At 50.9% G+C, this 21,731-nt stretch overlaps 13 protein-coding genes across 13 annotated transcripts; 8 read left to right on the forward strand and 5 right to left on the reverse strand.

The window, feature by feature from the left end:
* Window positions 1-29: 29 nt before the first annotated feature.
* BDV17DRAFT_286695 (uncharacterized protein) lies at window positions 30-917 on the reverse strand (the record flags this gene model as incomplete). Its single annotated transcript, XM_073760980.1, has 1 exon — window positions 30-917. The coding sequence occupies one exon, from the start codon at window positions 915-917 to the stop codon at window positions 30-32; it is 888 nt and encodes a 295-aa protein (XP_073620723.1).
* Window positions 918-1,453: 536 nt separating this feature from the next.
* On the forward strand, window positions 1,454-3,537 carry nar1 (iron-sulfur cluster assembly protein NAR1). The gene is made up of 2 exons (XM_073764989.1): window positions 1,454-1,650; window positions 1,705-3,537. The coding sequence occupies exons 1-2, from the start codon at window positions 1,546-1,548 to the stop codon at window positions 3,385-3,387; spliced, it is 1,788 nt and encodes a 595-aa protein (XP_073620724.1). The 5' UTR covers window positions 1,454-1,545; the 3' UTR covers window positions 3,388-3,537.
* A 449-nt stretch (window positions 3,538-3,986) lies between these two features.
* BDV17DRAFT_286697 (putative cell surface protein) lies at window positions 3,987-4,657 on the forward strand (the record flags this gene model as incomplete). The annotated part of the gene is made up of 2 exons (XM_073760981.1): window positions 3,987-4,543; window positions 4,606-4,657. The coding sequence occupies 2 exons, from the start codon at window positions 3,987-3,989 to the stop codon at window positions 4,655-4,657; spliced, it is 609 nt and encodes a 202-aa protein (XP_073620725.1).
* Window positions 4,658-4,864: 207 nt separating this feature from the next.
* On the forward strand, window positions 4,865-5,724 carry BDV17DRAFT_70091 (DJ-1/PfpI family protein). The gene has a single exon (XM_073764990.1). It carries the CDS (start codon window positions 4,996-4,998, stop codon window positions 5,665-5,667), a length of 672 nt encoding a protein of 223 aa, XP_073620726.1. The 5' UTR covers window positions 4,865-4,995; the 3' UTR covers window positions 5,668-5,724.
* A 56-nt stretch (window positions 5,725-5,780) lies between these two features.
* On the reverse strand, window positions 5,781-6,643 carry BDV17DRAFT_286699 (DUF924 family protein; the record flags this gene model as incomplete). The annotated part of the gene is made up of 2 exons (XM_073760982.1): window positions 5,781-6,411; window positions 6,477-6,643. The coding sequence occupies 2 exons, from the start codon at window positions 6,641-6,643 to the stop codon at window positions 5,781-5,783; spliced, it is 798 nt and encodes a 265-aa protein (XP_073620727.1).
* A 620-nt stretch (window positions 6,644-7,263) lies between these two features.
* Window positions 7,264-7,561, forward strand: BDV17DRAFT_286700 (Rpo12/RPC10 RNA polymerase subunit family protein; the record flags this gene model as incomplete). Its single annotated transcript, XM_073760983.1, has 2 exons — window positions 7,264-7,466; window positions 7,537-7,561. 2 exons carry the CDS (start codon window positions 7,264-7,266, stop codon window positions 7,559-7,561), a joined length of 228 nt encoding a protein of 75 aa, XP_073620728.1.
* A 346-nt stretch (window positions 7,562-7,907) lies between these two features.
* BDV17DRAFT_286701 (anthranilate phosphoribosyltransferase) lies at window positions 7,908-9,253 on the reverse strand (the record flags this gene model as incomplete). The annotated part of the gene is made up of 2 exons (XM_073760984.1): window positions 7,908-8,867; window positions 8,930-9,253. 2 exons carry the CDS (start codon window positions 9,251-9,253, stop codon window positions 7,908-7,910), a joined length of 1,284 nt encoding a protein of 427 aa, XP_073620729.1.
* A 245-nt stretch (window positions 9,254-9,498) lies between these two features.
* Window positions 9,499-10,804, forward strand: BDV17DRAFT_70178 (mitochondrial 54S ribosomal protein uL10m). Its single transcript, XM_073764991.1, has one exon. The coding sequence runs from the start codon at window positions 9,623-9,625 to the stop codon at window positions 10,685-10,687; it is 1,065 nt and encodes a 354-aa protein (XP_073620730.1). The 5' UTR covers window positions 9,499-9,622; the 3' UTR covers window positions 10,688-10,804.
* Window positions 10,804-12,616, reverse strand: BDV17DRAFT_70214 (phosphatidylinositol-specific phospholipase C). Its single transcript, XM_073764993.1, has one exon. It carries the CDS (start codon window positions 12,478-12,480, stop codon window positions 10,921-10,923), a length of 1,560 nt encoding a protein of 519 aa, XP_073620731.1. The 5' UTR covers window positions 12,481-12,616; the 3' UTR covers window positions 10,804-10,920.
* A 441-nt stretch (window positions 12,617-13,057) lies between these two features.
* On the forward strand, window positions 13,058-15,486 carry BDV17DRAFT_70267 (uncharacterized protein). Its single transcript, XM_073764994.1, has 5 exons — window positions 13,058-13,233; window positions 13,292-13,346; window positions 13,408-14,834; window positions 14,889-15,325; window positions 15,430-15,486. Exons 1-4 carry the CDS (start codon window positions 13,164-13,166, stop codon window positions 15,200-15,202), a joined length of 1,866 nt encoding a protein of 621 aa, XP_073620732.1. The 5' UTR covers window positions 13,058-13,163; the 3' UTR covers window positions 15,203-15,325; window positions 15,430-15,486.
* BDV17DRAFT_70211 (sterol desaturase family protein) lies at window positions 15,060-16,568 on the reverse strand. Its single transcript, XM_073764992.1, has 3 exons — window positions 16,082-16,568; window positions 15,517-16,022; window positions 15,060-15,453 (listed from the first exon to the last, which is right to left on the reverse strand). Exons 1-3 carry the CDS (start codon window positions 16,309-16,311, stop codon window positions 15,254-15,256), a joined length of 936 nt encoding a protein of 311 aa, XP_073620733.1. The 5' UTR covers window positions 16,312-16,568; the 3' UTR covers window positions 15,060-15,253.
* Window positions 16,569-16,622: 54 nt separating this feature from the next.
* On the forward strand, window positions 16,623-18,621 carry BDV17DRAFT_250861 (putative 2-oxo acid dehydrogenases acyltransferase). The gene is made up of 4 exons (XM_073756363.1): window positions 16,623-17,102; window positions 17,194-17,297; window positions 17,351-17,422; window positions 17,477-18,621. Exons 1-4 carry the CDS (start codon window positions 16,826-16,828, stop codon window positions 18,512-18,514), a joined length of 1,491 nt encoding a protein of 496 aa, XP_073620734.1. The 5' UTR covers window positions 16,623-16,825; the 3' UTR covers window positions 18,515-18,621.
* Window positions 18,622-18,981: 360 nt separating this feature from the next.
* Window positions 18,982-21,253, forward strand: BDV17DRAFT_286706 (uncharacterized protein; the record flags this gene model as incomplete). The annotated part of the gene is made up of 4 exons (XM_073760985.1): window positions 18,982-19,027; window positions 19,084-20,354; window positions 20,553-20,800; window positions 20,851-21,253. 4 exons carry the CDS (start codon window positions 18,982-18,984, stop codon window positions 21,251-21,253), a joined length of 1,968 nt encoding a protein of 655 aa, XP_073620735.1.
* Window positions 21,254-21,731: the final 478 nt, after the last annotated feature.

Consider the following 21,731-nt stretch of genomic DNA (forward strand, 5'->3'; position numbering starts at 1 on the left):
AGCCGCAGCAAATTGAGCTGTTACGGCGGTCAAACCCGGAGCCCGTGCAAAATATCGTGGAACACCGTGAAGTTGTCCGGACTCTGATTCTTGTCCTGCATGACAGCGAATACAAGGTTGTTGAACCATCCTCGGAACTCTTGCTCCTGTAAAACCTCAACCCAGCAATTCGCTACCTCTTCGTTCGGGTTCCTGAAAGCACCACAACCTAGGGCCCCTAGGACCACGCTGCGATGCTTGTTATGCACAGCAACACGAAGGGTGACCCGCATCTTCTCCTTCATCCACATCCGATCATCTGGGTCCTCGTATGTGGGCGGAGACGTATGAGTATTCACAGCGGGATCTCTGATCGCAGCCACACTGACGACACTTACGACAGGGAAATTTGAGGGTTGCTGGAAATCCATGATTTGATTATTTTTCTTGTAGTTCTCCCGGAATATGACGACAGTCGGTGAATAAATAGCCTCGCGCATCTTCAAAGGATAGTATTTCTTCCTAAGGGTTGCGTACAAGGTGCTTCGGTAGCAGAGTGCTTCCTCTTGGGCTGTGGCTCCTCTGAGCCATCCCCCGCCTGCAACGTATGCATTAGCCATGTTCAGAACACAGACAGGCTTCGTGTCTCCATTGTCAGTCCCTCGTGTTTTGGAAAGGTGAATGGCGACATCGTACGTGTCTCCATCAACGACTCGTACGCGAGTCCTGAGATTTGGGAAGAACTTCGAACTAAGCGGGGTATATCTGTCTGGCAAACAAATGTATCCAGTAGGCGGGGCATCCGGTCTTAGTCTGAGGACAGTTGTGGTGAGGTTAATCGTCTCTTGAGCCGTTGCTGCAAGTATCGCCCTCTTACTGTTGGAGGCAGTGGAGGCAGCGGAGGCAACGCCAAAATTCAGCATTGTTTGTTTCGACATGACGATGTTGAGTTCTGTTAGCCCTGTAAAGTAACTTTTCGAGGAATGCCAGTTGAACAAGAAAAACTGAGTTGGATGTTGAATCAAGATCGTATGTGGCTGAGACAGGCAGACAACCTTAGTTCAAGGCTGACAGGTTAACTCCCCCCATCCGACTGACCTAAATACGAGGAACATCGTCCTTCATGACTGATTTCGCTCGGCTCTGATTGCCGGAACAATTGTAGTCAGAAAATAACAGCCAGAACTATCTAGTCCGACATCAGGCTGCCAGAGCGAATCGTGTCCCTTGAATAGACGATTATGGTAGATGACCACGTGATCGGCCCACTCCGATGCCGGGATTTGAAATTGATCTTCGATTCTTATCGCGATCATTCGTCCCCGCGGAGCTTCCATTGACTTCAGAAAAATGGACCCATTGCCACGCAGATGACAAAGCATATATCAGGCCCATGTTCTTCTCCCTCCTCTTTACTTTACCTTGATCATACATCCCTGTCAAAGACTTCTTCGCGTTTCCTCGTCCTATATCCCGCTTGAACCATCTATGACAGACAAATTCTAGGTCCCCGCACCTGTATACTATCTGTGCCACTATTCGGAGGGGAACCCCCCAGTCACTACGATGAGCGCAATTCTCTCCGCAGACGACTTGAACGACTTCATCTCGCCCGGTGTCGCTTGCATAAAGCCCGTTGAATCTCTCCCACAGAATCAGCCAAATCAAGAGGTAAGACGGCAATTTTTATCGTCGTTGAATGGACATAAATTGATATCCGGATAGAACCCCTACGAAGTCACCACCGAAGATAAAGTACAACCCGAAAACCTGCCTCCGGCGCAGATCTCCCTTACTGATTGCCTTGCATGCTCTGGCTGTGTGACGTCCGCGGAGGCGGTTCTGATCTCGCTTCAGTCACACGCCGAAGTTCTTAACACCCTCGATGCGCATCCTGAAATTCGACTAGGTAGCAACGAGAACGGTACGGTTGTGGAGGACAGCGGACAAAGAGCAGATGATGGGCGGATATTCGTTGCCAGCGTCAGCCCCCAGGTGCGCGCGAGTTTAGCGGCCACCTACGGGATCTCGGAGAAGGAGGCAAACCATATCATCCACCAGTTCCTCAGCGGTCCTCACGGATTAAGGGCGGGTGGCAAGAATGGCAGTGGCTTCACTTGGGTTGTTGACACCAATAATTTGCGAGAAGCCGTGTTGGCTTTGACGGTAGACGAAGTCAGCGAATCATTGGCTTCAAATACAACCGGCGACCGTTCAACCGCACCAAAGCGGCCTATCCTTTCATCAGCATGCCCGGGCTGGATCTGCTATGCTGAAAAGACACATCCGTTTATTCTTCCCCACTTATCCCGACTCAAATCACCTCAAGCTTTGGCGGGCACTCTTCTAAAGACGGCTATTAGCAAGAGCCTTGGTGTGCCTGCATCGCGTATCTGGCACTTGGCGATTATGCCTTGCTTTGATAAGAAGCTCGAGGCGAGTCGAGAAGAGTTGACCGATGCCGCCTGGAACAAAGCTTCCTCAAACGAATCAACACCTGTTCGCGACGTTGACTGTGTCATCACTTCCCGCGAGCTTCTCAGCTTAGCCTCGTCTCGAGATATCTCTTTACCCGCATTATCCACGAAATCTCTCCCCTCGTCGTTCCGTACACCATTCCCAGACCCGACGTTGGACGCTTTCCTATCGACCAAGAATGTCCTGTCAAAGCAGACCACTACCGCTGGAACTTCTGGGGGATACCTCTACAGCGTGCTTCTTTCTTTCCAAGCGCGTAGCCCGGGCAGCCAGATTGTTACACAACGGGGCCGAAATGCAGATGTTGTGGAATACACTTTGGTGTCACCTGCCGGTGAATCAATCCTGAAAGCTGCTCGTTATTACGGCTTCAGAAATATTCAGAATCTAGTCCGAAAGCTCAAGCCGGCGCGAGTATCTAGGCTTCCTGGAGCCAAAACAATTGCTCAGGGGGGTCGACGGCAGCCGATGTCTCGAAATGGAGCTGCTGCCGGGCCTAGCATAGACTATGCTTACGTCGAGGTCATGGCATGTCCTGGCGGCTGCACTAATGGAGGTGGTCAGATAAGAATTGAGGATGCTCGGGAAATTAGCATACAAAACGGCGCTCCAGAGGCGTCTGAGGGTTCAAAGCCAACACCATATGAGCAGCGCTCCTGGCTAGCTCGGGTGGATGAGGCATACTACTCTGCTAATTCAGACATAGAGATGGATGATTCTGCAGGGGAATCGTCAACATCTTCCAGCGTGGAGAGTGAGGACAGGGTCCACCAAACCCTGCAACATTGGTCGGCAATAACCGACATCCCGCTTTCGAAGTTAGCTTACACGACGTATCGCGAAGTGGAGAGCGACGTTGGTAAGCCGAGTGCTCCCAACGATACCACCCGGGTGGTGGAGTTAGCTGGAAAGATTGGAGGTGGATGGTAGGCGATGTTTATTTTACGCTTTACGATATACCCGTTTGTACTACGTTTTGCATATGGTACGTTGCAGCATAAATCGCATGGAGCATAGGCATAGAGTGATACCGAACAGCGATTGATCCGTCGTATTCATCCGTACTCGGTAGTTTAACCGCAAACTATTTGGTTGGGCTCACAAGGAACCCCTATATTAAGGGACCGGAGATTGTCTGACTCGGTGCGCCAATACTCTTGAGCATGCAAGTGAAGCGATTGGCCGTGGAGTGGCGATTTCAGCCTCGATCCAGGCAAAATCGCGCTAAGTTGTGCTGCCTATTTTAGGGTCCCTCGGGGGCTCCATTTGCCGGGTCTGGCCCCGTAAACAGCAGGAACTGATGGAACACAGGGTGGATATAAAGTACTCTCGTCCGTGGCTTCCCTCGAGCTTGGTATGAGCTTTTCTCTCAGTGACCTTCTTGTCCTTCGTTTCTGTTCCCGTTGAGTCTCTCGTTCAAACTAGCCGTTCGTTCATTCTTGAATCAGTCCAACTCTGTCAATCTTTATACCACACTTGGTTACTCCGGTTATTTTCAACCCTAATCACCCAAACGACAAACCAACAAAATGAAGCCCACTTTCCTCACCCTTCTCTCTGCGTCTGTCACCCTCCTGGGCACCGCGAGCGCCAAAACCGATATCGGTGGCTGTATCTCCTCTGCCACTACTAACCAATGGCATGAAGCCTCCATGATCTGGTACGTCGAGGACACCGGCGAGATCTGCGATATCCCCGACTGTGGCGGCGGCCGTGCTCCTCCCAAGTACGACAACCCGGCCTGCCCCAACTACACCGGCACTGCCTCCTATGAGCCCAGCTACCTTCCTGGATATGGTCCCGGTGCCGGTGCTACTACAACCACTGTGCAGGCTACTGCCGCTCCTACCACGACCACTGAGAGCGCGGAAGAGCACGAAACCGCGACCATCGCGAAGCACATCCAACATAATAGCATCACCATTACATCCACCCACATCCCGAGCTCGAGCGGCATTGTGACTCGCCCGTCCACTACGTCCACGCCGTCGCCGTCGCCTAGCCAGTACACCCCTGGTAACGGGGCTGGGCTGCTCGAGTTCAATGCTGGCATCGGGGCTGCCTGTCTGCTCGTCGCTTTCATGCTGTGATCTATTTCATTGTCCGGAGCTGGAGAGCTTTGTATCTTCAGCTGATCCTGTATAACAGCTTTTTCGTTGTCTATCTTGTTCCTGCCTGTGCTCTGGGCGGGCTGGCGTAGGTTTATGTGCATCAAGCCAGCATACGTTAGTTAGAACTTAGGAGTCATGTACTAATAATCCGCAAACATCTCACTATTACTTTCTCATCAATAAACCGATATCGGCCAGAAAAGCCTGGGCTGTCGTCGAAGGGCGTACGCTAAACTGACGTTGTACAAGTACATCACGGCTAGTCTGGATTCTTCAGAGCTATATCAACCCCTCACTCATCCCCTCACTTCCCCAATCCCAATTCAACATATCGCCATTCGCCAGTACTGAACACTTCAGAGCCTCCACACATTTCCAAATTCCCATTGAACCCAAAACCCCAGTTTCCCTACCACACCCATCAAAAATGACCACTCAGACCCAACCCCTCCGCATCGGCCTCCTCCTCTTCCCCGGCTTCCAAAGCCTCGACGCCTTCGGCCCCATAGACTGCCTAAACGTCCTCTCAAACGACCACCCACTCACCCTCTCAATCCTCTCACACACCCTCGACCCCGTCAGCACTCGCCCACCCCAGTCCCCGCACCGACTAGGCCAGTCCGTGCTGCCGACACATACCTTTGCAACAGCGCCAGAGTTAGACGTCCTTCTTGTCCCTGGCGGACAGGGAACGAGAATTCCAGATGCGGAGGCGATACTCGCGGCTGTAGATTTCATTCGCGATGTTTACCCGAGCCTTAAGTATCTGATTACGGTATGTACAGGCTCGAGTCTTGCAGCTCGGGCGGGAATTCTTGATGGGCGGAAGGCGACGACGAATAAGGCTGTTTTTAGGGAGACAGAGAGCTGGATAAGTTCTAGTGGAGGGAAGGTTGAGTGGATTCCGAAAGCGCGGTGGGTGGTTGATGGGAATGTCTGGACGAGCTCGGGCGTTAGTGCGGGGATTGATGTGCTTCTTGCGTGGATGAAGAGTGTTTATGGGGGGCATGTTGCGAGGGGCGTTGCGGAGGCAATTGAGTATACTAGACATGAAGAGGCTGGGGATGATCCGTTTGCGAGGTCGTATGGGTTGGTTTAGAGATTGATATTAGATTGATATTAACAGTATATGTGCATGTCTATGTATATGTCTACCTATGTCAGGTCTAGTTATATATGTGCAGCGGTTCGAGGGAAAGGTAAGGTAAGAAATCAACCAAACGAGATATTCATCTCCTGAAGAAACTTTTGTTCCTCTGGGGTATTCTTCCTTCCCAGCACCGCATTCCGGTACGGGTATCGCCCGAACTGGGCAATGATATCGTGATGCTCCTTCTGGAACTTGGCATTATTCACGAGAACCGCATCAAGACCCTTTCTGTCGTTCGCAAAAACCTCACGACACCTTTGCTCCTTGTCCCCGAATCCAGATGTTGGCTGTTTATCGCAGAGGTCGCGAACATCCTTCTCCATTTCACCATGTTTCGACAGGACTAGTTCCTGGTGACTCAGATCCTCCGAGTGCATGAACGGGAGGTAGAACCAGTGGCGCAGTGCAAGGTGGTATCGGACGTCGAGATGAAGATCAATATGCTGCTTGAGGGCTTGGCTGGAGATGACTCGCGATATGGGGTCGAAGTATTTGTAGACGAGCGGCGACTCTGGGCCGCGGTAGCAGTTTCGCGGGAGCTGATCGAGGAGGATTATGAGGCCGAGCCAGTCAAGGGCAGAGGTGGGCTTGACGAGATCTAGGATTCTCTGGGCTTGAGCATTGATATCAGCTTGGGTTCGGACCTCAGGCTGTGTTTGATGGATGGCTGCAAGGATAGGTTTGAATTGCGTTCTGTCTGTTGTCAATTTCGTTTCAATTGTTAGAATTCAAGGGCGAGGCGGATGTTTTACGAGCACTCTAGATCAAAGCCAGCATCCTTGGTAAACCAGGGCTTAAACACCTCTGCCGTCGGAAGCGTGAGGTCCCGGTCCTTCGCGATGTGTTGAAACCAAAGGGTGTATACACGGCCTGGGACAGAGGCATCGAGAAATTTCGCTAGGTCAACCTTCGGCTCGTTGGACATCTTCGGTTGCTGTGGTTTTGGTCCCATGTATATACCTCTAGCCCTGGCTGTAGCAACCGGAGGTGCAATTGGAATTCTTGTAGTTGTCGGCGAGGAGAGCGGAGATGGAGGTAGAGATGGAGCTGTTCTTACGGCGAGATGAGGTCGGAGTGAGAAAAGTCGTCTGTAGGAGGACCTTAGGCAGAGTGTTGACAGCATGTCTTCGTGATGAAATTTACTATTGACTATAGATAGCAACTGGGGCCTATTCAATATTTGAACCCTGCTAGCTCGAGTCTTAAGTGCCTGACTATCTCAGATGGTTCGTCGCCGGATCGTGAAGAGAGATCGTATCGCGTATCGTCATTACATCATACCCTCGGCCTTCGGTCTTTTGAGCGCCGTAATTAGATAAGCACTCTCACGTTCAGTCACGTGAAATTATCTTCAGAATCTAGATGACTAATCAATCAAAAATGATCCGTCCGCAATGGCAAAAGAAAGAAATCCAGAACAAACGTTAGCTTTCCGCAAAAGCCCTCCCCTCACATCCAACCGATTATCGAGCAGAAACCCCGACTATCTACCTTCAACTATACATAAGCTCCCCGTCTGCTCAAGACCACCTATCGACCACAAAAATGTCCCGCGAAGCCTACCAAGTCCCCTCTCTCGGCGGCGGAAACGCCTTCAGCAACGATCACATGGGCGCCGGCTCCCTCGATGGCCCTGTCGTCGCTTACCTCTGCGGTGAATGCAACGCCCGCGTCTCGCTGAAGCGAGGAGACCAGATCCGCTGCAAGGAGTGCGGACATCGTGTTTTGTATAAGGAGCGGACGAAGCGGTGCGTCTATCCTCCTGCATTTACTTTTCTCTGTTCTGGTTGGTTGCATATGCTGACTTCGAGATTGTAGGATGGTTCAGTTCGAGGCCCGATAGAGCGTTCCCGATTGGGGTTTGGTCGAGAGGTCTAGTTTGACGTTTAACTGGGACGCCGCGACACCGCTTGGTTACGATTGTTATGTGCATTTCTGAGGCGCTTTGGGAGTTGGAATTCAAGTGTGAAAGGATGGTATCTTGTGCAAGATACTCTTACAATAGGTAGTCTTTTGATTCCTATAAGGCTTGCCTGGGTGGAATCCATTCATATGGTCCGACGTGATACTAATATACCCAATTACTTTTCCTGGCTTTCAAAATACAAGCACCAGAGCTTGGTGTTCCAATAATTCACAGCGTGACATAAACTGAGGAAGAAAGTGGTTTGGAAGTCAATCATCAGAATCTATTGAAGCTTGTTTGAAACTTCAATGAACTCTTCAAAGCATTTGAGCGCTGATCGACTCTCAATTGCCCAGCGCGCTCGTCGGACACCCTCCTTCCAGCGGCCACCGCCTGGACCACGTTCCTTGATCACCTGTCCGTCATCGCCAGGTCCCATGTTGGACGTATCTGACTCGCAAATTCCGGATGTGACCAGGAGCGCAGCCACGTTCATGAGCACAAAGCTCAGAATTGGGTCATCTCGAGGCAGTTCATTCCGTAGAATCTCCATAAGCTTCGCAGCATTATCCTTGGGCATCTTTCTTCCATACACAGCAGTGAGTGGATAGCTGGGTAGACCAAAATCGGCCGGTTCTAGCTGGAATTCATCCAGCTTGACTATTGTGCGAGGAGGAGCGTACTCGTCATCTTCATCCTCCTCTTTTGACTCATGAAAGTCGGGGTTAGGTATCTCAGATAGCTGCCAGCAGTTCGTCTTGCCCGCACAGCTGATCTCATCCAGATCTTCCTCGCCACAGACAACAAGTCCTTTTTTGACTCCGTTCTGACGCAGAGCTTCCACAAATACCTTTCCGAGACCCTTGTAGGCAACACCAACGACTCGAGCCTCTATAGCCCAGTCGACGGGGTTCGCGAGTGGTCCCATGAGATTGAAGATTGTACGTAAACCGAGACTTTTGCGAACATGATCGGCGTACTTCATTCCGTAGTGGAAGTTCGGGGCGAACAAGAAAGCATAGTTCGACGCGGCGTACACCTGGGGAAGGTTCTCGACGGAGACAGCCTCGATCTTCGGCGGGATGGGCGAAACGTTTTGTAAAACATCAGCGGATCCGGAGAACGAGGTTTGGGCACGGTTTCCGTGCTTGCCCATGACAAGGAGAGGAGAGGCAAGGATGGAGGCGGTTGTTGAGATATTAAAGGTAGAATGTGAGTCACCTCCTGTTCCGACAATGTCGCACTATATGAATACCGTAAGTGTCAGCAAGGCTCATATAGATCGCATCCGAAATAGGAACATACCAACCCTCCCATGTAGTTTCCTTCCTTCTTGCCGCGGGATTGGATCGCCTGCTTCAGGGCGGCCTTGTCGGTTTGGAGGGCCGCTTCTCTCATTCGATGTGAGCATTTTGCGATAACTTCGGGGTGCTTATCTAATTGAGTCGAATGTAAAAGAGTTAGAAGAGCTGCCGTTTGAATGTCGGACAGACGGTCCTCGAAGATCAATGCGAATGCTGAAGCGATTTCTGAAGGCTCGACGGCAACCTCGGACGCGGGGTACGCGAGTTTCTTGAGGAGGGGAGCGATGGAGATGCTCTCCGACTTCTGGCGAGTGGGCGAAGCCATTGAAATGCGGTCAAATCGGCGGAGAGTCTATTAATCTTGTCAAGGAATGACTTGGGACCATAAGCTTATAATCTCCTGACTGACGGCTGGTTTTATAAGATCCTTGACCCAGCCTCGGTGACACATACTTACTCCTTTTGGCACCGGGAGCAGCAAGGGACTGGCAGAATCACACCGCTATAAATACGCGCTAGTCCGCTTTGGGCCATCGTATTCGTCCGCATTATTTTTCGCTGGTCCGATCTTCACGTTGTCGTTGCTAGTAGTCGGCAATTGTGTCTACCAGAGGATCAGTCGCTTCCCGGTGTACACGAGGGACTTTTCAGGGAGACTTTCTTTATATTGTATCTCCGTTGATCTGCCACCACAATGCCTCCCCGGTTACGCCTCGCAAATGCCCGGGTTGCCCAGCCCATCCGGTGTCAAAGGGTGCTCTGCCAATTCGATATTCCCAGCTCAGTTCGATATGCTACCACAGCTACGACGCCTGCTCCCTCGGTCGAGCAAATGACCGTTTCACCTTCTCCAATCGCCAGATACCCTCCTTCACAGCCCCCATCGCACCGCAGGCCGGAGTACCGCCGCTCTCAACTTCTCCGCCAGTACACCTCCCTCATTCGCACCACGCCGCTCATGGTTTTTTTCCAACATGACAACCTCAAATCAGTCGAATGGTCCGCTGTCCGACGAGAACTCCACAAAGCTATGCAGAAGGTCGATGAGAAGATTGCGGCAGAGGGCCGGAGCACCCCAGCGCTAGCCCCCCATATCAAGGTCCAAATCATCCAGAACAGCATCTTTGAGGTCGCACTTCGCATCGTGGAATATTTCCGCCCCATTCAATCAACACTTGAGGCTGGCAAATCGCCCAGCGCAGTCGACCCAGCTACACAGACATCCGCCGAGATCTCCCTTGCCGGGTCTAGGGACGACCCAACGTTGACGCACGATCTCTCGCGTGCCGCGCAGGCCGCTGTGCGCCACCTGAAGGGCAAGCATGAGCTTACGAACTTGCTTGTTGGACCCGTCGCCGTTCTCGCCATCCCACAAGTGTCCCCGGAGCACTTGAAGGCCGCCATGACCGTTCTGTCTCCCAAGGCCTTCGGCTACAGTGCACCTACCCGCAAAGCCAACCCGGATTGGCACGAGTTCCCCGTCCAAAACGGTCTGAACAAGTTGAACGTTTTGGCTGCGCGCTTGGACAGCCAGCTGTTTGATGTCGACCAGACTAAGTGGGTTGGCAGCATCGAAGGTGGCATGGATGGCCTGCGGTCTCAACTCGTCATGGCCTTGCAGAGCATGGGATCAAGCATTACAAGTACTCTGGAGGGAGCTGGAAAGAGCCTGTACCTCACTCTTGAGAGCAGGAGAAGTGTGCTGGAAGAGGAACAAAAGCCTGCCAGTGGTGAGGGCGAGGGTGAGAAGAAAGAGTAAGAGATTACTCTGCTTCTCTGAATTTTTCTACCTGTATAATAAGGACCTGTATTTTTGAAACAGTTTGTAAAGATTATGATTACCTTTTAGAGGGGTTTCTGTTTTAGCCCGAATTTCAAACTTCGTACCGTGAATTCATGGTAATCATTCTAACTAGACATAGAACGACTGGCCGTAGGCATAGAAGCATAGAACTCAGCTTGAATACCGAATCATGATGAATTATCACCCCCCTACTTTCTGTCATGGTTCTCCTTGCGCTCATGACTTTCTCTGCGCTCCTGACTCTCCTCACGCTGAGGAACCTCCTTACGCTGAGGAACTCCCTTGCGCTCATGCTCCCCCTTCTGATCATTATTATGACTCTCCTGCCTCTTCTGCCTCATCATAAGCCTAGCATTCAAACCAACAATAGCTCTAACAAGATCCCAATCACCATCCAACCCAACCCAATCCGTAACCAGAATGCCAGTCGACCAATCGGCACCTTCTTTCTCCCCATGTCTCCGACAAAGATGGTCAACCGTCGCCGGGTTCAACCTCTCCGCAATTTTCTCGGGCCATGTGCCCAGCTTGAAGAAGTTGCTTGCGCTGAGGAAATTGACGTAGAATGGGTGGGCCCTTGTTGCCTTGGGACCGGGGAGGATACCGAATGGGTAGCAGGTTTCGCTGGCGCGCTTGCAGTGCTCAGCGACGTATTGGATCTTCTTGTCGATGTTTTGCGTTTCGAGGACTTCGTAGAAGTCTTGGATGATGATTTGTCCGCTGGGGCAAGTTGAGTTGGTGCAGTTGTCAGCCCAGCCAGTGGCGTTGATGCCCCAGCCCCGCCCGCCGTGGATGTCCTTTAATTCCTCGAGCATGTTAAAGCGGCGGACGAGGACGATCTTCCCGCGCGCTTCGCCGAGCGTGGGGATTTTGGGGTCCGTGTACCACCTGCTTCCGGGGCGGGCGTAATGGTCGCGGATGATGCGGCTGAGCTGTTCGTCTGTATGTGTCCCTGGCCCCTCGCGCTTGAGCGAGATGACGAGTGTTTCGGAGGGGTTGTGCTCGAGGAAGTCGTTGACTTCGCGCTCGAGGTCGCGGAAGTATTTGTCGCCTGTTAGTGAGATGGGGAAGTTGCTGTGCACCAGGACGAGTTCGTCTTTGGACTTATCTTCGGGGAACTTGGGCTGTACGCGGATGTCGAAGAAGCGGACACCGTTCTTGAGCTGTTCGCGCGGGCTAACGGCCTGGCAGCGCACGGAGGGCGGTGCGACATGGCAGGTTGGCGAGTTGTGCGTCCCTGGAATGGAGAGGGAGGAAAGCAAGGTGTCATCCCTGAGCTCACGCATCCACGAATTCAGGTTCGCGGATGAGAAGACGGCGAGGTGGGATCCAGCCGGCGTATAAATGCCGGTGAATCTGAGCTTTGCGTCCTTGCTCAATGGTTTCATGCTGGCGGTCTCAGTTGTCGGCACCGGGGTCTGGATTTGGTGCCGCTCGCCCTTGGACTCGAACACCCAACGGATGCGCTCCTTGTCCGAGTCAATGTGAGAGCGCAGCTCAGTGCGGACTGTCTTGAAGGGCTCAACATGGATATCGACATCCTTGTGCTCAAAGGGATGCGTATTGTCGTCGATTGAAGCGACAGGCGCATCAGCACGGGTTACGTTGGTTACGAGCCTCGTGAAATTCTTTGCTAAAGCACCAATGTCAACATCGCGCTTGCTTTCAGGGGCGCGAAAGCGTTCAATGCGCTTCAGAGTAATTGGCGTGGATGTGAGATTTCGGATAGTCAAGTGTTCGGCCACCATGGTGTCTGCCCGCTGAGCAAAACGCACTGCTCACATAGAATTGGTGGATATATGGATCTTCCAGGCGGCTTGAGGGACGACTGTCGAGAGATATAACTTGAAGCAGGTCTGAAACGCTGTTCAGCTCCGAAAGGCGCACTGTTAGGCTCCAAAGATCCGTGGTTATTGTTGCACTAAACAGCCGACGATGGGTCGGGGCGCCAATTAGAAGATCGAGTCCAGCCACAGCCCAGCGGGACAGGTCTCCCAAATGGCTGGCAAGTTCAGGTCCGATGTCGATCAGATTGAGATTGGTGAATGAGGATCGTCCAAGACGAAGTTTGATTGCTTTTCTTTGGCTGGGTGGGGGAGGGGCAGAGACTGCCAGCACCGTATACGGGAAGCCCGTGGCCGCAACCGGACATGTCTGTAGACAACATTCTTGCGCGGCAAATATAACAGAAATATATACTCGGGCGACTACTTCGTAGTTTTCGACAAATCTATCACAAGCTGTATGCATATGCAAAGTAGTGTCAGTTGTAGATAGCTTACTCATCGCGACGACGCAACATGGATCACATGACTGTCTGTATGCAAGCTTAGGCAGGGCCGCAGCTTCTAAACTTCTAGACATTCCACCTCATCTCCACATTTGTTCCTCCTCAGCCAATGTCACGCTTGGATAGTCCAAGTATGGAACAATGTTCCGGTGCTCGCAGTGTGACAAGACTTATCAGAGGAAAGCGCATTTGCAGCGCCATGAGGTGACCCGTAAGCACACTGAACTCTGCTGCATGTTCTCCAATGACTCCAACTGACCATCTACTAGATACTGGGCAAGCGACTTCCGCGTGCCCAATCTGCGGGAAATCATTCTTGAAACCGTAAGGATTTCTTCTCGGTTTCTTAACCTAGGAACATAATTCTGACTCGTGCTTCGAACAGAGAGGTCGCAAGACGACACAGCAAGGCATGTGCGATCAAGAACAACCAACAGCCTGCTCCCGCATCTAAACCGGGGAGAAAGAGGCAATCTTGCGATCAGTGTTTTTCCACGAAAAGGGCGTGTAACAAGAGTTCTCCGTGTTCTCGTTGTCAGTCACTGGGACTGCAATGCACATTCGAATCGCAGCAGATACTTTCAAGAACTCCTGGCCCAGTCGACACTCCGTCATCGCCAGCCATACAATCTCGGGCCACCAAAGATGATTCACAGTTCTCTTTTCTTCGGCATTTCACCGACCCTTCGGTGGAAAAGGACAGACTTGCCATTGGGACGACCGCAGAATGTTCTGTCCGAAGGAATCTCGAGACGCTCTATTCCCACCTCGAAGATGCACTCATACCACTCGATTCTATACCTGCCTGGTCTGGAGATCTCTCAGGCGCTGGATCATTCTTTCAGCCTCCCCTGTCTATGGATGATTTTATCAGTACGGATTTTTTATCTTCTGGCCCTGGTCCTACCAAGCTGTCAGGGCAGTTGAATGAATTGATGATGGAGCTTGTTGAAGCATCAAAGTCAATGCCAATTGACAATAATGAGAACTTGCATCCTTTACATGATGTCACGCAACTAGCTTCACTCTTCACGGTCTCGAACATTGCCATCTTCGTCTCGATCTACTTTCACTCCCTTCACTGGCATCTTCCGGTCGTACACTTCCCCACATTTGATCCGGGCAACATTTCCAGTCCGTTGCTACTCTCGGTCTTTTTAGCAGGCGCAGCGTATAGCAACTCATGCGATGAGGCCGTCCTTTTACCAAAGCTTCTTGATGTGGCTGAGGAATACATTTTTCGGAAAGTTACTGCTTTATCAACAAACTCCAGCCTGCCGAATCTCAATATAAAGGGTAATGATACTACGATTCAGCTCGTTCAAGCTGCATTAATTATGGAGATGCTTCAGTTTGGACAGGAAAGGGTCGAACCCAGGCGCCGCATCCGAATCATTCGTCATCCAAGTCTAGTGTCTTTGATGCGGTGCTTGGGAATTTTCCATCTAAAGCGCACAACGTCTCCTACGGCTTGTGGCGGTGACGATGCGTCATGGAGGACTTTGGTCGCGGAGGAAGTCTGCATACGTCTCGCTTCGTGGGTCTTTCTTGCAGATGGATTCCTAACGCTGTGTTTCAGAAATCGTCCAACCATATCCACCTTTGAGCTAGATTGTTCCTTTCCATGGAAAACAGAACTATGGGAAGCGGAAAATGCATCCACATTCAATTGCGTCGTGACGGAATTTGATACGGAGCTCCCACTCCCCTCGGTGAGGGAAGCAGTCCGGCTGTTACTCGACAATCCGGACCCTGGACCTATACCTTCCAGACTGTCACTTTCGGCAGAGCATCTGCTAATCATGATTTACGGTACGTCGATTGGGAAGCTGTCATTTTGGTAACTCCGCTAATACTCCGCTTCAGCCTTGAATTCCCTCGCATTCATGGCCAGGGTTGACTTCTTCCAGTCTGTACCCTTGGTGAAGATCAGGCGCGCCGCCAATAATTGGAAGCAAATTTGGGACTGGACGTCATCAAGTAGCGAGCAAAAGCTTCTACTAGGATATCCAAAGCACGCCAAAGAACTTTGGCTACTGTTGACTGTCACACTCGACCTTGCCAGCCAGCGCACGAGCCTTCCTTTTTTGGACACGGACGGCGCTGGAACTGATGATTTGGGGAAGTTGAATGAGTTCATTGTATGGTGTAGTCGATACATTAAAGCCCCAATGCGCTGAGCATCGGGTGGCCTTCGATTTGAAGTCAATTACTATCTCACTCCGCGTCGCTCATTCATGCTTCTTCATGCTCTGGGCTTTGAGGTTTTCCTTCTGCAAGAAACCATCTTCCTTGGGTTCTCGGTAAGTCCCTCCCAGTCTATCCCAGAGGGTGATGTATTGCCCATAGTTATAGTTGAAGTATAAATGGTGCATTGTGTGGCATGCTGACCCGTTGATGACCGCAGAATGGGAAATATACTCAGCGTCATCTATTATACATTAGAACCAGCACGACATTCACACCATTATTGGGTGGGCGAGGCATGACTCACGTATCAACACTGTCCACAAAGTCACGAAAGCGAAAAGCCCTAGATAGGCGCTCTTCTGCAGCGGGAACAAAAACGGAAAGATATGGTACGGAAGGCTCTGAGCATAGCCATCCAGCGGGTGAAAAGCATAACTCGCAAACGGCGTCGGCACTACCCATTTGTGGTGTGGCTTGTGCAGCCAGCGGTATAGCCAAGGGATATGCTCCCATCGATGAATCCAATAAATCCCAAAGTCCGTGAAACACACAAAGAGCGGATATTGCAGCCAAGTGTACGCCGGGAATGGGGCTTCACTTGCGAAGTCGTATAGCTTCGAGTAACCACGCACCTCGGCTAGGAAGAGCGGCGCAGTGAGAATGGCTATCACGGGAATTGCAGACACGCCTTGCCGAATTTCGAGGCGCATTTGGTTCTTAAGGTATAGGGGGTGCCGCAGGAGTCGCTTATCGAACATGGTATGGTAGATGATGAAGCTGCCGACGAGGTACATGATCAAAGCGAAGACCCTGCGAAGAGCAACAACGAATTAGTTAGAGCAACCTTTCAATGGAGTCAGAAACCGTACCAAGCGATCAGGAACAAGGACATTGTTTGCCGCTTCATATCATCTCTCCTCCAGCTGCTCGCATCCACATACTGAGACGGTTGAAGCGGGACATAGCGACCGACATGTTGGTTATAAATTTTCCCCGATCCTAACCCTGCGTCACCGATGCCTAAATCCGACGCTGGCAAGACCGCTGCATAGAGCCGGTCCAAGACAAAGGTATCCAGTATGTCGAGAAACACATCCATTGTGTGAGTTGAGGATGGTAGAGAGCTAAACAGAAACCCGACCAGACAGTTGAAACGATATGGCCAGGCGAGTGGCGATACGCCCCTTTCTTATATTGGGGAATCCCTACTTGTCGGGAAACACCTACATGTTGCGAACAGCCGGGTGGCATGTTATGATGTTACTTAGGGCTGGGAAATACCTACAGCGGAGATTGCCTACTTTACCCACTCGGCGTATACCCACACGGGAAATACCTACATCAGGGGTTCCTCACTTACGGCGAAGGCAAAGTCTAGACCCGAGTGGCTCGATGGAATCTTATGATGCCATGGACTGGGCTGCTGAGCATGTGTCTCGGAACTCTATTAGCAATGACACGCGACTGTAAGTTAACTAAGCAGAGTGAACACAATCAATCCCTAGGTACCAAAGAAATAAACTCCCATCCACGTGACTTGAATCCTGAAATGCGGAGAGACCCACGTGACATGACGCTACGCATCGGTTATCGTCGGCGGTTAGCTGCGCAGAATGCGGGGAGATAAAGAAGGGGACTTATGTCTCTCTTTCCCATCGAGAGGACATTCCCTTCTATTTTCTTTTTGTCAAGCTATAGTATTGACAATGAATATCTTCCTCTGCAGTCGTGGCTTCTCCAGGGCCTGGACGTCCACTCAATCTCGCACATCTTTGAGCGTTGTCCGACCGCATACGCCGACAATATATAATGGGCTTCGTCGACGAAACTTCCACGCTGCTTTGGCGCTCGGTGGGATTCGGTCTCAGGTTTTGAAGGATGTTGGGGAGGGTATACTTTTCTCTTCTTTCTATTCAAGCCATTGCCAATTCCTCCTTCTGTGTCCTGTTCTGTTACTGATCTAGATTAATTCATCCGACAGGGATAACGGAGGTTCAGATCATCCAGTGGTATGTTGAGGAAGGGGCGAGGGTTGAGGAATGGAAGCCTCTTTGTCAGTATCAGTCCGATAAGGCGGTTGATGATGTCCGTTCACTCCATGTTCTTTATGAGTTGCATGGGTAGGCTAACACCTACAGATTACTTCGAGGTATGAGGGTGTGGTGAAGAAACTGCATTTTCAGGCGGATGATACTGTTCCTACAGGGAGGGTAAGTGGTGTACTTGCGATATTTGCTGTCCTTACTGACATCGGGTCGCTATAGGCCCTCTGTGATATAGAAGTCGACGAGGCAAAGTACCCCGAAGCTCATCTTCCGACGGAGCCCTCTCCGCCGACGCAGACTACAACCAATGCGCAATCAACATTGCAGCCGGAGACTCAACCACAAGCCTCTCCAACCGGCACGAGATCACGTTATGCTACACTCGCTACGCCGGCTGTCCGCGGGCTACTTAGAACGTTGAACGTCAACATTGAAGATGTGGACGGAACGGGTAAGGATGGAAGAGTGCTGAAGGAGGACATTCATCGCTTTGTCGCAGCTCGAGACACTCAAGGAACCACTTTCACCCAACTCCAACCGCCCCAACAGGCCGAGGCAGCTGTCAACCTGACACCCATTCAAAGCCAGATGTTCAAGACTATGACTCGGTCACTGACCATCCCCCAATTCGGATACGCAGACGAGCTCAACATCAACAGCATCACGGCTCTAAGAAAGAAACTCGCCAACGACAAGAATGACTCAACCAAAATCACATTCCTCTCATTTGTAGTCAAAGCCGTATCCCTCGCCCTGAACGAGTATCCTATCCTCAATGCAAAAATTGACATTAGCAACCCTGACAAGCCACAACTCATCATGCGGCCAAGGCATAACATTGGAATCGCGATGGATACTCCTCAGGGCCTCATCGTCCCTAACATCAAGGATGCTGGCAGCCGTTCGATTCTAGAGATTGCCCAGGAAATCTCGCGTCTAAGCGCGCTCGGAAAAGAAGAGAAGCTTACTCCTGCGGACCTCAGCGGTGGTACCATCACGGTCTCGAATATCGGAAACATTGGAGGGACCTATGTGAGCCCTGTGATAGTGAACAATGAGCTTGCTATCCTTGGAATCGGAAGGGCAAGGACGATACCGGTCTTCGATGACGCCGGTCAAGTAACAAAAGGCGAGGTGGTGAATTTCAGTTGGAGTGCGGATCACCGAGTCGTGGATGGCGCGACGATGGCGAGGATGGCAAGTAAAGTCAAGGAGATGATCGAGTCACCGGAGCGCATGCTCTTGAGCCTACGATAGCTTGACTCAAAAGAGATTCATAGTACAGTGTTTAAAACCACATAGATTATAGTGAAGAAGCAGAGTCGAAACGACGTCTCCACTGGCCAAGTCTGAGATTGTAATTCACTCATATGTATGATAAGGCTGTACCTGCGGTGAATGTTCCAAGGTTGAATGTCCTGACTGCCTTGAGTAGGCTTCCATTGTTCGTCTGCGGCACAACAAACACAACACAAAACAGCCCTCCAACCATTCTCTTTATTCATCATCACCCTCACTCATCTTTTCTCTCTCAAGCTCCTCCTCATTCTTTACAACCTCCAGATGCCTTATCCATCAATCTAGCTTTCCCCTCCTCCAGTGATCAAACCCAACATTACTCGAACCCCTTTAGCATGGAAACTAGAGGCCTACTTTTTATCCGTTGCAACGGTAGGTACTATGTCTACTACAAGCATTTTGACAGCTACCCGGACGGCTTGGGAATGGCTATCGTGGACCTGATTCCATTGGACCCCGAGGCATATCTGGGTAAGCTGAATCCTGGGAGTCCATGAGTACACAAACACTGACAGTATGCTCGACAGCATGGGTGGAGAAAATGAAGGCAACTTACAGCCGCCTCTCCATCCAGTACGAGAACGACGTTCTATGCGTACCTCCCAAGTTTTGCCAGCCTTCAGCAGTGATATCAGACAAAGAGCGTTTTTCCAGAAGCTACCACGCCCTTGACGATCGTCTCTGGGGCCCTCCAACCCAGGCTTTGCTGCTGGCAAGTGATGGAGATATCTTCATCGAATGGACATACACGATCGACCTTGATCGTGAGCTTTTTGTAGTCGACAGAGCCGCAGTCTTCAACTTGCGCAATCTACCAAATCATCCCAACTGGTACAAATTCTTGGGATCTGACCAGCACAGACGCAGGGTCCTGAAAACGGGCACTCCGCCGGCTCTCGTTGGGCTTCTACCTAACACTATTGAGGTGGACAGCAATGCGAGGGAACGATACAATTCGTTCAAGGTTGAAGTTAAATTTCCCGAGGTCATTGAATCCTTGGAGTCGATCAATCCTTCCAGAGTAGCTCTACTGATCAGAGCTATCTCGGCCGTTTGCCACAAATACAGGCACCTCATAGATGGATTCTACCAAGAGTGGACAGCCAACTCTTTTCCTTTCAGAGAAATTGCGTTCGCCATTCTGTCCATCGCCGCTGGTGAGATAGCTTTCAAATCCCCTGAAGATCTCAACGCACGCTACGCAAACCAGGGATTCTATCTGATTCCAAACGCTGAGCACCCGGATAATCAGCAGACTCTGCTTCCCAGGTTTTTGTACGAGTGTCATCAACCGAGCGCCATTTCCGGCTCCGCTCCTCAGAAGGATCTCTTTTGGCTAGGGAACGTTCTTGTATACCTAACACCAAGAACCGACCTTGTAGGAGTCGAAGAAGCTGCAATCTCTACTGTCACTGACAGTGGCTTAGGGCAAGGCCTCGAATCGTTTCACGCAATAGTTTTCTCTATCCTGGACATTGTCTTCATTCAGGTCAAAAAGGAAGGGAATGGGGATGTTCGAGTCACAAGAAGCCCTCTGACGAGTTTACTCCACTTCGACGACGATACATCACGGTATGCCAATGGGCCGCGTTCGAGAGATGGGCAAGCCCCTACACCCGTTGATACTTCCGCGCGCAATCAACCAGAAGACGGCCCACAGGAAGAACAAGATGACAATGTGGATGAAGGTGACAATGCCGGCGAAGATGACGGGGATGATGATAAGAGCGACAGCGAAAATAGCCCTACGAATTCAGGAAATAGCAATTGGTTTGCTAGCCTTGCTGCCACCTTGCTGGTATACTTTTTTGACGCAACTACCAATCAACATATGGCAGGTACCAGATCGCGCGTTTTCCTCAACGAAATCATGACTACCATCATGGAGCATTGTGATCACCAAACCTCCTTAGCCCTCTCTCGAGCGATAGCCTGCTGCAGAGACGCCTTTTACCGCAAGTTTCGTCTCAACGATGATTATGCTGTCGCCAATTAGGACCCGAACGTTGATGACGGCTCGGTTTCTGTCCTTCTGGAGGATCTCAGCACGGGAAACAAGATGCCCTCATCTCTGACGTTCAAAGATCTGGACAGTTTCCTAGCAAAAAAGCCTGAAAATAGCCTACACCTTGTCGTTGGGACGAAAGAGCCTGATAGAAGAAGTATTATAGACGCGTTGAGCTTCGCTCTAAAATTCCCTTCCAAGCGTCCACCCTATGCAAGCATAACAGACAAGCCAGTCATGTGAGTGCCAATTTGCTTTATATAAGGTCAAAAGTTCTAACATATTTCAGTAAGAGAGATTATCGTTCCAGAAACGGGATCGGTCCGGAGCAGCTCTTCGATTTACCCGACCATCTATTTTTAGATATCTACCAGGACGCTTATCTGAGTTACATCTTGGGGATACTTGACAAGGAGGATACATCTCAACATTATGCATTCGCACTCATCCAAGGCGCTCGCTGGCCATGCCTCCTTCCACTCGGTTATAGGGAGCTGTCTTTACCATTGCATGCGTTTAGCGGCATGCGTATGGTCTTCAGATCTAAATCAGACAAAAGTCCCGAGGAATGGACGAAGACCATGGACTATGCTGCGCAGAAGATCCACGAGGATGTACAGGAACAGGATGACTTCAGGTGGGACTTCAGGGCCAAGGGTGGTCTCTGGTCGTGGCTTTTCACAGAGAGGTGAAGCTGTTCTTTTATGCTAATGACACCGCCGACCTACCGTCATCTGTGACAATTGCACTTCCACAGTGCGTTGAAAGTGCAGAGAAAGAGAAGGAGTCAAGTCCCAGTGGCCGCCTCGTTGACCTCATCCCTGGTGATGGACCAGTCAATCTAGACGATAGAGAATCTCGTCAGGAATTCGAAGACTGGGTCCGCGTTTTCTGTCATCTTGGGAGCAAACCGGATGGCTGGGATCAGCTTATGGCGAAGATCACAGAAATACCTTTGGAACCAATGAGAAGGAGGACTCTGCCCTAGCTGCCTAGTGTAGTATATCTTGCTCCTCCTTCGGATCTCTCCTTTCTACTCCGCCTCCAGCAGCATCAACACGCGTTGTAGGATTGAGAGTCTACCATGGAAGAGAAGACGTTTCTTTTCTATTCCCTTTTTCTTCATTTTCTGAACTTTCATCCTGTTGGACTATTTACTCTTCATTTTCT

This window comes from Aspergillus undulatus (assembly GCF_047715775.1).
Source record: "Aspergillus undulatus strain CBS 261.88 unplaced genomic scaffold BDV17scaffold_2, whole genome shotgun sequence".
In the NCBI taxonomy this organism is placed as follows: Eukaryota; Fungi; Ascomycota; class Eurotiomycetes; order Eurotiales; family Aspergillaceae; genus Aspergillus; species Aspergillus undulatus.

Excerpts from the sequence above, each read along its gene's own strand:
- nar1 (XM_073764989.1), top strand. The coding sequence starts at position 1,546 with ATGAGCGCAATTCTCTCCGCAGACGACTTGAACGACTTCATCTCGCCC. Across the intron at positions 1,651-1,704 it reads AGAATCAGCCAAATCAAGAG|AACCCCTACGAAGTCACCAC; the intron begins GTAAGACGGCAA and ends ATATCCGGATAG.
- BDV17DRAFT_70091 (XM_073764990.1), top strand. The coding sequence starts at position 4,996 with ATGACCACTCAGACCCAACCCCTCCGCATCGGCCTCCTCCTCTTCCCC.
- BDV17DRAFT_70178 (XM_073764991.1), top strand. The coding sequence starts at position 9,623 with ATGCCTCCCCGGTTACGCCTCGCAAATGCCCGGGTTGCCCAGCCCATC.
- BDV17DRAFT_70214 (XM_073764993.1), bottom strand. The coding sequence starts at position 12,480 with ATGGTGGCCGAACACTTGACTATCCGAAATCTCACATCCACGCCAATT.
- BDV17DRAFT_70267 (XM_073764994.1), top strand. The coding sequence starts at position 13,164 with ATGTTCCGGTGCTCGCAGTGTGACAAGACTTATCAGAGGAAAGCGCAT. Across the intron at positions 13,234-13,291 it reads GCAGCGCCATGAGGTGACCC|ATACTGGGCAAGCGACTTCC; the intron begins GTAAGCACACTG and ends ACCATCTACTAG. Across the intron at positions 14,835-14,888 it reads TCTGCTAATCATGATTTACG|CCTTGAATTCCCTCGCATTC; the intron begins GTACGTCGATTG and ends ACTCCGCTTCAG.
- BDV17DRAFT_70211 (XM_073764992.1), bottom strand. The coding sequence starts at position 16,311 with ATGGATGTGTTTCTCGACATACTGGATACCTTTGTCTTGGACCGGCTC. Across the intron at positions 16,023-16,081 it reads TCCTTGTTCCTGATCGCTTG|GGTCTTCGCTTTGATCATGT; the intron begins GTACGGTTTCTG and ends TGCTCTTCGCAG. Across the intron at positions 15,454-15,516 it reads TTTGTGGACAGTGTTGATAC|ATGACGCTGAGTATATTTCC; the intron begins GTGAGTCATGCC and ends AATGTATAATAG.
- BDV17DRAFT_250861 (XM_073756363.1), top strand. The coding sequence starts at position 16,826 with ATGCGGGGAGATAAAGAAGGGGACTTATGTCTCTCTTTCCCATCGAGA. Across the intron at positions 17,103-17,193 it reads TTTGAAGGATGTTGGGGAGG|GGATAACGGAGGTTCAGATC; the intron begins GTATACTTTTCT and ends TTCATCCGACAG. Across the intron at positions 17,298-17,350 it reads CCGATAAGGCGGTTGATGAT|ATTACTTCGAGGTATGAGGG; the intron begins GTCCGTTCACTC and ends TAACACCTACAG.